Source organism: Apis dorsata, unplaced genomic scaffold (assembly GCF_000469605.1).
Source record: "Apis dorsata unplaced genomic scaffold, Apis dorsata 1.3 scaffold_163, whole genome shotgun sequence".
Lineage (NCBI taxonomy): Eukaryota > Metazoa > Arthropoda > Insecta > Hymenoptera > Apidae > Apis > Apis dorsata.
In genome coordinates, this window is record NW_006263452.1 from 993281 (window position 1) to 1004235 (window position 10955).

At 21.9% G+C, this 10955-nt stretch overlaps 3 protein-coding genes across 5 annotated transcripts; 2 read left to right on the plus strand and 1 right to left on the minus strand.

Annotated features, from left to right (window-relative positions):
- Positions 1 to 2683: 2683 nt before the first annotated feature.
- Positions 2684 to 3945, minus strand: LOC116185354 (the record flags this gene model as incomplete). The annotated part of the gene is made up of 5 exons (XM_031509585.1): positions 2684 to 3073; positions 3158 to 3302; positions 3376 to 3522; positions 3602 to 3806; positions 3899 to 3945. Coding segments are annotated over 5 exons (852 nt in total), but the record flags the coding sequence as incomplete, so codon positions are not given.
- A 994-nt stretch (positions 3946 to 4939) lies between these two features.
- Positions 4940 to 7142, plus strand: LOC102679059 (kinetochore protein ndc80). The gene is made up of 2 exons (XM_006613860.2): positions 4940 to 5309; positions 5408 to 7142. The coding sequence occupies exons 1-2, from the start codon at positions 5084 to 5086 to the stop codon at positions 7138 to 7140; spliced, it is 1959 nt and encodes a 652-aa protein (XP_006613923.1). The 5' UTR covers positions 4940 to 5083; the 3' UTR covers positions 7141 to 7142.
- A 506-nt stretch (positions 7143 to 7648) lies between these two features.
- On the plus strand, positions 7649 to 10602 carry LOC102679196 (myosin-2 heavy chain-like). 3 transcript variants are annotated; one of them, XM_006613862.2, is made up of 8 exons: positions 7649 to 7785; positions 7945 to 8026; positions 8106 to 8429; positions 8498 to 8833; positions 8902 to 8987; positions 9057 to 9380; positions 9467 to 9894; positions 9965 to 10602. In XM_006613862.2, the coding sequence occupies exons 2-8, from the start codon at positions 7949 to 7951 to the stop codon at positions 10375 to 10377; spliced, it is 1989 nt and encodes a 662-aa protein (XP_006613925.1). In that variant the 5' UTR covers positions 7649 to 7785; positions 7945 to 7948; the 3' UTR covers positions 10378 to 10602. The 3 variants fall into 3 exon arrangements, with proteins under 3 accessions (XP_006613925.1, XP_031365447.1, XP_006613924.1); XM_031509587.1 differs by lacking the exon at positions 7649 to 7785 and having other exon boundaries at positions 7849 to 8026; positions 8498 to 8830; XM_006613861.2 differs by lacking the exon at positions 7649 to 7785 and having other exon boundaries at positions 7850 to 8026.
- Positions 10603 to 10955: the final 353 nt, after the last annotated feature.

Sequence of the window (10955 nt, forward strand, 5' to 3'; positions counted from 1 at the left end):
AGCATGCATCATGTAAAGAATGTTCTACTTGTCTAATGAATGTTTAATGGATACACATATACATTTATATATATATGTATGTCATTTTTCGAATGTTGAACAATATCTATGAAGAATCTGATAAATTGATCAGTTTTTTCTTTTTAATTTTGTTCGTCTGAAAAATTATTAACATTTAAATTATTAAATTATAAGCAAGACAAAAGTATTGAAATGAAAGAAACGCGCAATTATCGATGTAAAATCGATAAAATACAAGAAAGATTGGCTTAGATGCGTAGTTTTCAACATGTAAAATGATTATTTCAATATCGCAACATTTATTTACTTGTATAACGAGAGTATGCGTGAAACATGAAAGTTTATCGATAGTCTTATTACTGGAATTGCGCCATGCATTTGCCGAGAGAAGAAAACATTAATACAGATCAAGAAATTTAATATTACAATTCTGATGACATGCTAAATATTAAGTGAAATTATTAAAATTCTATCAGGGTATCGAATGTCAAAAATGTGGACAGATTAAAATCAGAAAAATATTATAAAAATCCTCAAGAAACCTCAAGTTCAATTGGAGGATGGTTGAATGATCTGAATTAAATGATCTGAAAATACATAAAAAATATTATTAAAAAAATTAAAAAATCATTCTGAGCGATTTCGAGTATATTTAATCATATTTATGCATCAAGTTTTTTTTTTTATCTAGAATTGTAAATCGTTTTCTTCATTTTAATTTGCCCGTCCACACGCGCAATAGATTTTTCAAGTTTTTATATATATTTATATTTATTTTCGCAAAAGGAATTGCTATATAAAAAAAGCTTTTTCAGCTATTTCAAGATACTATATAATTTTAACTCCTCGATGACAGATACTAAATAATTTTATTAACATTATTATATATTTAAATAATCGTGTATTATTTTTAATGTCATAATTATATATCGATTGTGTGTTCATGCGAGCATAAGATCGTAGTTTTGCGAAAGATATATTTCTATTCCCGATTATATCTTATATAAAAAACTGCATCATTTTGCACAAATTCAGAGCGAGTTGGCGATATCGCTTTAGTGCACGTAATGATATATACGTTCTAAACTGAATTTAGATTTTATATATGTATACGCTTGTATAAAAATATCTCGAGATGCAAAACAAAAAGAAAATAAAACAAGAAAAAAATGCATTTTAAACTATATACAGAGGCAAAAAAGAGAAAAGAAAGAAATAATTATTATAATGTACTTAACAGTTTTGTTTCATGTTGTAGCGTAATACAGACGTGCACATACGTATTAATATACATATAGATATATTATATACATAGAATTATATATTAGATATGTCGATATACATATATGTCAAAACTCGTTTCCAGCTGGTCTGATCGGGTATTACTTTAACGATTTAATTAATTGCGTTAACCTGGCAGCGATGCGATTGCGAGTGAATCATTGAAAGAGGTGCAATCACATAGTTCAATTGTATAGCGTATCTATTTGTCGTTTCGATGACAGATCCGATGATCTGTAGTTCATCGGCAATGAAAGTAAAATGGAATAATGGTTGATATTTCTGTTATTCAATTCATAGAAATAATTATATACGATTATTATAATCGGAAAATTAGCATCGTTTATGCGTCAAATGATTATTGAGGAGATTGGCATATGAAATCTCTTTATTTAATTTTAATTCATTGTATGTGTCATAAAATATTGATATATGAAAAAATACAAGCTCAATCAGCTATTCTATTAATTATGTATTTCGTATTTATTATATTTATTCAAAAAAATTCTAAACAGATACATAACACACACGAGCACTGGCACACGCAATTTACTATAGTCTGAATAAATGGTATCTGAATAAATTGATTCACTAGTTTTTCTTAATGTTATTTAATTAATTAAAATAATTTTATTTATTTATTTATTTATTTTTTACCATTATTTGGGAACATTAAACATTACAAATATCAAAAAGAGCAAAATTTAAAATACGTACAATGAAAAATTATATTGTGCTTATTCGTGCTCGATTAGATAGTGATATGTAGAAATATACTTTTTTTACAGCATCACTGCCGGATTAAGTAGTATTACAATTTTTTCAATAAGCCTATTAAATACCTATTAAGTTATCCCATAAATAATACTATTTTTTCTGTACGTGATATATTGTATATTACGTGAAAATAAACAACTATCTATCAATAATTAATCAATAATATATTTTCTATTATTTTCTACAATTTTTTATTATTTTCCCACTAAATTTTGTTTTTTCATAGAACTTCTTGTCATAATTAATTCCATTGCTTTAAATATAGAAAAACTGTATTACTTATGGGATTACTTAATAATTTATTAATTTGCACACTAAAAAACATCATTTAATTGATATTTTTAATTCACCATACAAATTTATTTTTATGTACTTTTGCTCTCTTATATATTCATTTAATATTTGCAATAGTATATGATTAAATAATTTTTCATACTGCTATCATTGTGATCAATTATTTATTTACATATTTAATCATGAGTTTATATTCAAGAGCAAACAAATATTAGACTACAATGTACTATAAATAGATAATATAATAAAAATGAATACATAATAAATGAAAAGATTTGTATATAGTATTAATTCACATGGAATTCCTTTGATTCTTTTTTATTTTTTACGTACACTGTATAAAACATTTATATTTATAAATTATATTTATAACAAATTTTATATACAATTAATTATTTTAAATTATTCTGAGATTGATTTTTAACTAGATGTATGAAAGTTAAAGCTGTTAATAGAGACCATCCTATTTGTTCTTTTTCTTCTGCAATTTTTTTTATATATTTTTGTTTTATTTCATTATTTATAGATATTTGTATCTGTTTTAAATTTTCATCTGATTCATCAGTTTTATTTAACATTTTCTCCAAAATATATTTTGCTGCAATTGTTTCATTACCAATTCTAAGTTTAAAGAATTGTGCTGTTGATCGAGATTTTAATATGTACAAATTATTATAGAATTTTGATGAATTATTTTTTTCTGAAAATTTTTATTTATAATAGTATTATTTTATTATTAATAGTATTATTAATAGCAACATTATTAATAATATTGTAAACATACCTTGATATGATAATAATTTAAGACAACTTGCAATACCAATTATTATTTGAAATTGATAACATAACATTTTTGCCATGTCAATTTCTTCTATTACAAAAGTGAAAGCATTATTAAATAATGATAATTCTTGTACAAAAGATGATGTCTATATCATAAAACAATAATTATTAAATAAAATATTTATCTTAAACTTGAAATATTAAATTTAAAATATTTACCAAACTAATTATATCATAAATTGTAATTTTTGAAATTTTATTTCTCCAAACAAAACAATCCCAATTTAGTATATGAAAATTAGAATTTAATAATGTCCAACTTATTGCATTAGGTCCCACATTTATTCCCAATATCATTTGTGGCATCTGAAATAATTTAGATTTTTATTAATAATATTATTATATATTGTTAAAAATAATATAAATATATGAATATTTTTTATACTTCTATTCCATTAATATCTGGTGTTACAATAAATTGGTTGATTTTTTTGGAGGATATTTTTTTATGATTGAGTATTGAATTATAAAATTTATTCAAAATATCTTCATTTATATTAGTCTTTATTAATAAATCATTTAATGATGAATAAGGTCCATTTTTAGTATAGCATGATATTATTGTTTCAGCATATGTTGGTTGAATATATCTATATATTATATAAAATAATATAGATAATAAATAGACTTAATATATTCTATTAGACTATACTAATTTATATAATATTTATTATATATTTACCTTGTTAATTTTTTAAAATTATTATTATTTATTATTTGTAAAATTTTATTTTCATATTTCATAAAATTTTGTAAATTAGTTTTTTGAACATTTACTGTTGAATATTTTTGTAATAAACAAATTTGTAAATTCTGTAATAATAAATCATATTATATTTTTTCTATATTTTCTCTAAATAAAATAATATATAAGTATATATATATTTAAAAAAAAAAAATCTAACCTAATAAAACAGATTATTTATTTATGTAAAAAAATATTTGACAAATTTTATTAATATATAATACCTTTTTTATTTTAGATATATGTAATTTACATAATGTTTTTAACATGATTATTTAGTTTTTACATTCGTATATACAATTATATATCGATATTAGTACTATACGATATTAATACTTTACGAACTATACGACTTCAATTAAAATATTCAATTAAAAATATTTCTTCAAAAATTAATATTTTGCCATTATATATTATATTTACAGATATAATACGGAAAAAATATTAAAATTATTGAAGATTAAATATTAATAGATATTAACATAATTAATAAAAATATTTTATATTTTTCTTATTTCTCATTCTAATAAATATCTATTTGTAAAATTATTTGAAAACAAATATATTATATGTTAATTGAATAATTATTTATTAAAATATAAATAATATATAAATTTATTAAACATTATTATTAAACAATTATAAATATTATTTCTAATTTCGAGCATATTTTATTTCACTTATTATTCACATATTATATATATATTATATATTCAAATTATTTACAAAAAATTTAAATCACATTTTTATATAATTTTAATTGAAATATATAAGATTATAAAATATTTTATTTGTTCATTGTTATATTATCTTAATATTTATCTTTAATTAATTGTAAATTTTATTCATAACTAAATTAAATTAACTAAATAAATGATTTTCAATTTTTTTAATTAGTTTTAAAAATATATAATGGTGAGTTTAAATTAAAATACTATACAAATACTTGTGTTATTTATGTATTACTTACTAATCTTATATCTTACTTATTTATGACTAACGTCGAAATTCAAAATGTTTGATTTTAAAGTAAATACTTTGAATATTAAAACTTTCAATATTTTAATATAATTCTCATTTTAATAATTTTTTAATAAAAAAGTATAATTTGTTTCGATCAAAATGTCGAGTTACTCTATAGGACGTAGATCATCTACGAATCCTGTAAGAATATCTCTACTTGATAGAGAAGATAAAAGCTTAACAAGAACAGAATCTAGAAGAACACAAACATTAAAACCAAAAAATTCTATTTCTTCAGTTGAAAATTCTCATATTCCAAGACCTCGAATTCGGGCTTCTTCTTGTGATAGAATAAATATCAAAGGATCATTATTAAAACCAACAGGTAAAAATTTGATGTATTTATTTTTTGTTTAAAATATTATAAACATTTTAAATGTAAAATATTTATTACTTATTACTGAGATAAAACTCTATTTGTAGGTAAAACTTCATTTTGTCATGTACCAACAACTCCAAATACACCAAATATTGGCAAATTTTCCAATCATCATACAATTGGAAGTTCAAATAAAATTCATGCAGGACTTCCTACAGGCCGTAGATCTTTATCAGCTGATCGTGCTAGCAATATTGGTGCAAAAGGTTCTAGGAAGGACACAAGACCTTTAACAGACAAGACATATCAGACTTATATGCTTAATAAAATTGATAATTTTCTTTCTATAAATCATTGTTCTTCGATGGTTAATACTAATAACAGTTTTAAACCAGTTACTTTGAAAATGTTTGTTGAAGTTTCTGCATATTTATTAAAAATATTAGATATTAAACAAATTCTAACAATTTCTAATTATGTGGAAGAATTACCAAAAATTGCAAAAAAACTGCATTATCCAGGAATAATTAACAAATCTTGGTTAAAAACTGCTAATGCTATGCATTCCTGGCCAAATGTTTTGGGTTGGATATGCTGGTTAGTAGAAATTTGTGAAATAAAAAAGATAGCTCTTGAGAAATATAATTTAAATAATTTATCATTTATGGGAAATGAACAGGAAGCTAAAATTAATAAAAATGCTTTTTTTTCAATGTTGAATTTTTATAATGCCTGGAATGATGAGAAACTTGATGAGGAAGCATCAATGGTAGAAAAATATTTACAAGAAATTGAAGAACAACAAGGTATAAGTGAAGAAAATTTGAATAATGCACGTTCTGAATTAGAAAAAGAAATGCTTAAACAGCAGGAAGCTGAAGAAAATTTAAATAAAATAAACGAAGAAGTTAAACATCTACAGGAAGTATTCTTATCTTTGCAAAATGATGAAACAAAGCAATTGAGTGATATCAGTGCAAAAGAAGAATATATAAAAACAATTAATTTTGAAACAGATCAATTAAATGCTGAATGTAATATATTGAGTGAACAAATTTGTTTACAAAAAAAACAGTATGATGAATTACTTTCTACAATTAAACAACAACCAATGTCCAAAATAGAAAGGGATAAAATTTTAGAAAAATGTACGGAAATTCAAAATTATATACATCAGTTTGATGAACACTTAAAAGAAATACAAAAAGAATTATATACAATGGATATTAAATTGGCATTTAATAATAATGAAATAACTAAATCAGTACTAACATATAATAATGAAATATTTATGCATTTTAGTGGTAATATAGATATAAATTTAGAAGAATTAAAGATGCCAGAAAAAGGTATATTAAAACCTGAAATTATGGAAATATTAAAAGTTAAAGCTAATTTAATGAATGATTTGAAAGAATTATTGAAATCAGAAATTATTGAAAAAGAACGTTCATCAGAAACAAATTTTAATGAATTAGAAAATTTACAGGAGAAAATGAAAACTTTAGAAGATGAAAATAGTGACATTATTAATAAAATTAAAGAAAAAAAAAATCTTATAAATAAAATTAAAACTGATGCAAAACACGAAGAAACAAAATTAAGAGAACAAATAAAGAAATTGCAAAATGAAATTAAGGAAATTCAAGATTCAATGCCAAATACACAAGAACTTGCTGCAGAATTAGAAGAAACAGAAGATAAATTAGATGCAGTTCAGAGAAGAAAAGCATATATAGAGGAATCTGCTAAGCTATTTTTTGATAAGTTTTATGAGACATTAGGAGAGCACAGAAATGAAGTTTCTAATATATTAATAAAACTTAATAATAAGTAAAATAATATATAATAATTTTTATATAAGGTTGCAATATTTTAAATGTGATTTTCACATAAAAATTTAATCTATATACTATTAAAGTAAATTTTTTAATTGTATATATATATATATGTATTCAAAATATTTAAATTATATATAATACGTAATTTAAATAAATTATTATATTACTATCCTATATTATTGTAAAAATTAAATCTTTTTATTTTGACTAAATTTATATAATTGATAATTCTATATATTTAATTTAAATTTTTTATACAGTTTTAATATATTTAATATAATATAATTGGAAAGAATGGAAAATTATAAAAATAATAGAATTTAGATTTGTTTGAATTGCAATGCGGAAACCGGAAATTCGAATTATTTCGAAATATGCATCTGTATGATTTAAATCATTTTTATACGATAAGTTAAAAAAAAAATTGCAATTTCAAATCTGAAGTTGACTTTATACATATGAAATATAAAATATTTATTGAATTATATGATAAATACTTTTTATTAAAATTAAAAGAAAGGAAGCATATTAGATATTTTTATATTACATTTTCTACATAATACTGGAATATAATGATTGTTCAAAATTATTTAATTATACAAGATGATATATATATTGTAAATACCAGGATAAATATGTTGGTAAATATTATAATAAATTATAATAAGCATTTCGATATATAATAGAAATAAATTTACTAAAATACTAGGTTAGATGAATTTTGTCCATATTGATTGGAAACTAGTTGTCAGGTTTTAATATTTATTTAACATAAAAAACATATTTTTTTATTATTTTAGCATAATGAGCAACAAAATAAACGCTGCTAGTAAAAGTATTGCTATATCTAATAAAAATATATTGGAAAATAACCATTATTTGGTAATTTATAATTCAAGTATTTTTATGGTTATATATTTTTTTGTAATATAAATTTTAATTATATAATATAAATCTATAGCCTCCTTCTGGACTTTCTTCAGAAGGTCTTTGTGATTGTAATAAACAAATTGAAATAATTGTGAAAGCTAAAGGCCTTAAACGTAAATCAACAATGGTTATGAGCAATCCAACTAGTCATAAAAGTATAGAAGAAAAAAAAAGACCTGGTAATAGTGGTGATATCCACCAAAGCTGGGGTAAAGCTTTAATAGAACAAAATAAAGCAGTTATAAAACAAGGTTTGCAACAATTTCAGACAAAAACAACAGGTTCAAAATCATTGAAACATAGTAGTGAAACTAAAGAAATTAAGAAACATTCCTTAAATCATCAAAAACCAAATGTTAGTATTAGTTTTTATATTTCTTTAAACTATTTAATATGTTAATTTAATCATATTTTATTTCACAGCATAAACATTTAGATGAATTGCCTACTAAACAATCAGCTTCTCAAAAAAGGATAGAAGAACATATAAAATCTATACCACGAACTACAAATCCTTCAAGTACATCAATTCCAAGTACTGTGGAATCTATTATAGTTTATGATAAAGGTGTGCAATGTGATGGAACACTTGATTATTTTGATGATAGATTTGGTGTTTTTAATCCAGTTCGTACATTACATTTTTTAATAAAGGAATTAGAACATTTGGTTAAAGACGATAAAGCTAATAAGATTCTTGCTAATATGGAACAAGCATTATTAAGAATATCAATGGAACCTGATAAACTACCTATTGTGGTATGTTTATTAAAAATGATAAAAAAAATAATATTAAAAATTTGGTGTATTAAAATAATTATTTACAGCAGGAGTTAGAAACCAAATCAGAAACAACTAGACAAATGAGTTTAATGTGTGATGCATTACAAAATGAAAGAGATTCTTTAGTGAGGTATGTTTTTTTATTAAAAATATATTATAACAATCTCATTTTATATTTACTCAATTTATTTTAAATTAGACAAAATCAGGAAATATGCTCTTTATTGCACGAAAATCGTGAAAAGCAGTTAGATCTTGAAAAAACTGTAAAAACATTAAAACAAGAACTAGAAGAAACTGTTAAAATCAGAGATAAAACGATAATTGAATTAAAAGAAAAGATTAAAAATTATGAATTTTCGCAAAAAATTATATCAGACTTAAGAACGAATCTCGCTGAACAAAAGGAACTTTTAAGTCAAAGATATTTAGAAGTACAATGTATAACTCTTGAAAAAGATAAATTCTCAGCTCTATCATTATATAAAGATTCTTTATTAAATGATCTTCGTAATCAAATCAAGTTAGTTGAATCATCATATTATCATTATATTAATTTTTGTAATTATATAACAATTAAATTTTTATTTTATTATCTTTATCTTTTAGGGAATTACAAAATTGTATCGCTGATCAATTATGTAATTTAAAAGATAGTTATATTCAAGAAGAATGTCCAAATCCACAAATTTCATTAGTACATGGAGGTCGTGTATGTTCATCACCTACTTCTACTTCTTCACGTGATTCAAATATACGTACCTCTTGGCATGATATATCCGATATTTCTTTATCCACGGATCACAATCCCTCTAAAATTAAAAATGTACAAGATTTATTACATATGTCAGATAAAATTCCAGCTTTTTTAGAAATCCAAAGCGAGACTTCACAAAATAAACGAACTAAGAATATTAAGGAAGCTTCAACCAAAGATTCCGCAAATTTAGACTTTATTAGTTTACCTGCTGGAGAATCTTCACTTACACTTTTACCTTCTTATAAAGATCTTGGCTGCACAGAGATCAGTAAATCTGGTAAATTCAATATATAAATATAATACACATATATCATTTTACACTAATAATTTAATATTTTTCTTTTTAGTTAACAAAGGGGATGGTGATGTAATAACATTTAGTAATAAAAAAAATGATAATTTAGATAATTTTAAAAGTACTAATAAAATACCATCATTGGAACATTTAAATTATTCTCTTCAAAAAAAAGAAACTGATATAAAAGAATCAAGTAGAATTAAAAAGTCTTTAGAATCAAATAAAGAAGAAAGTTCTGAAAAAAAATCTATTGTAAACGAAGATAATGCTAATACTTTAAAAGATAATTTGACTCATAATTTAATAAGCTCTACTATAACAGAACAATTTCAAAATATATTTCAAGATATAAGAATTCAAAGTAGAATGCCTGTTAAGGTACCCAGTCCACCAAGGAATTATCCTAATCCTGAATGGAGTGATAGTACTTTACCCAGTATCAGTACTGTTTCAGGGATATAAATGTGATATAAATTTTTTTCTCATTGACATTTTAAGCTTATATTAAATCTTTTGTAAAAGAATCTTATTGTGCAGTCATATTTTTTATCAAAATAGATGATTTTAAAAGATTTAAAAATTAAATTATATTTTTATAATTTCAACATGATATAATAGTATATTTTTAAATAATAATTTATAAAAAATATAGAAAATATATATTATATCAATTATATTGATTTCTAATTCAAAGTGTATTTTTCCTCTAATATATGTATATATTCATGTATAAATTTCATTTGTAAATTTAAAATTTATACAAATTAATATATTATCTATGAAAAAAAAAAAGAAAAAAAGATGATTTTAGATACAAATGTTATTAAAAGTTTATAGAGAAAGCCTCTAATGTTTGCATGTAATTTAAAAGTTACATGCATTATATAAGTTAAAAAACTCTCATAGGGTAACGGAAATATTAATATCAAAGTATATAATATACTGTTTTTAATTTTGTATTGTGAGGCAAAATAAAAATGTTTCGTATTAAGTTAATTTAATGAACAATTTTAATAAATAAAATAAGAAATTGACTTGTA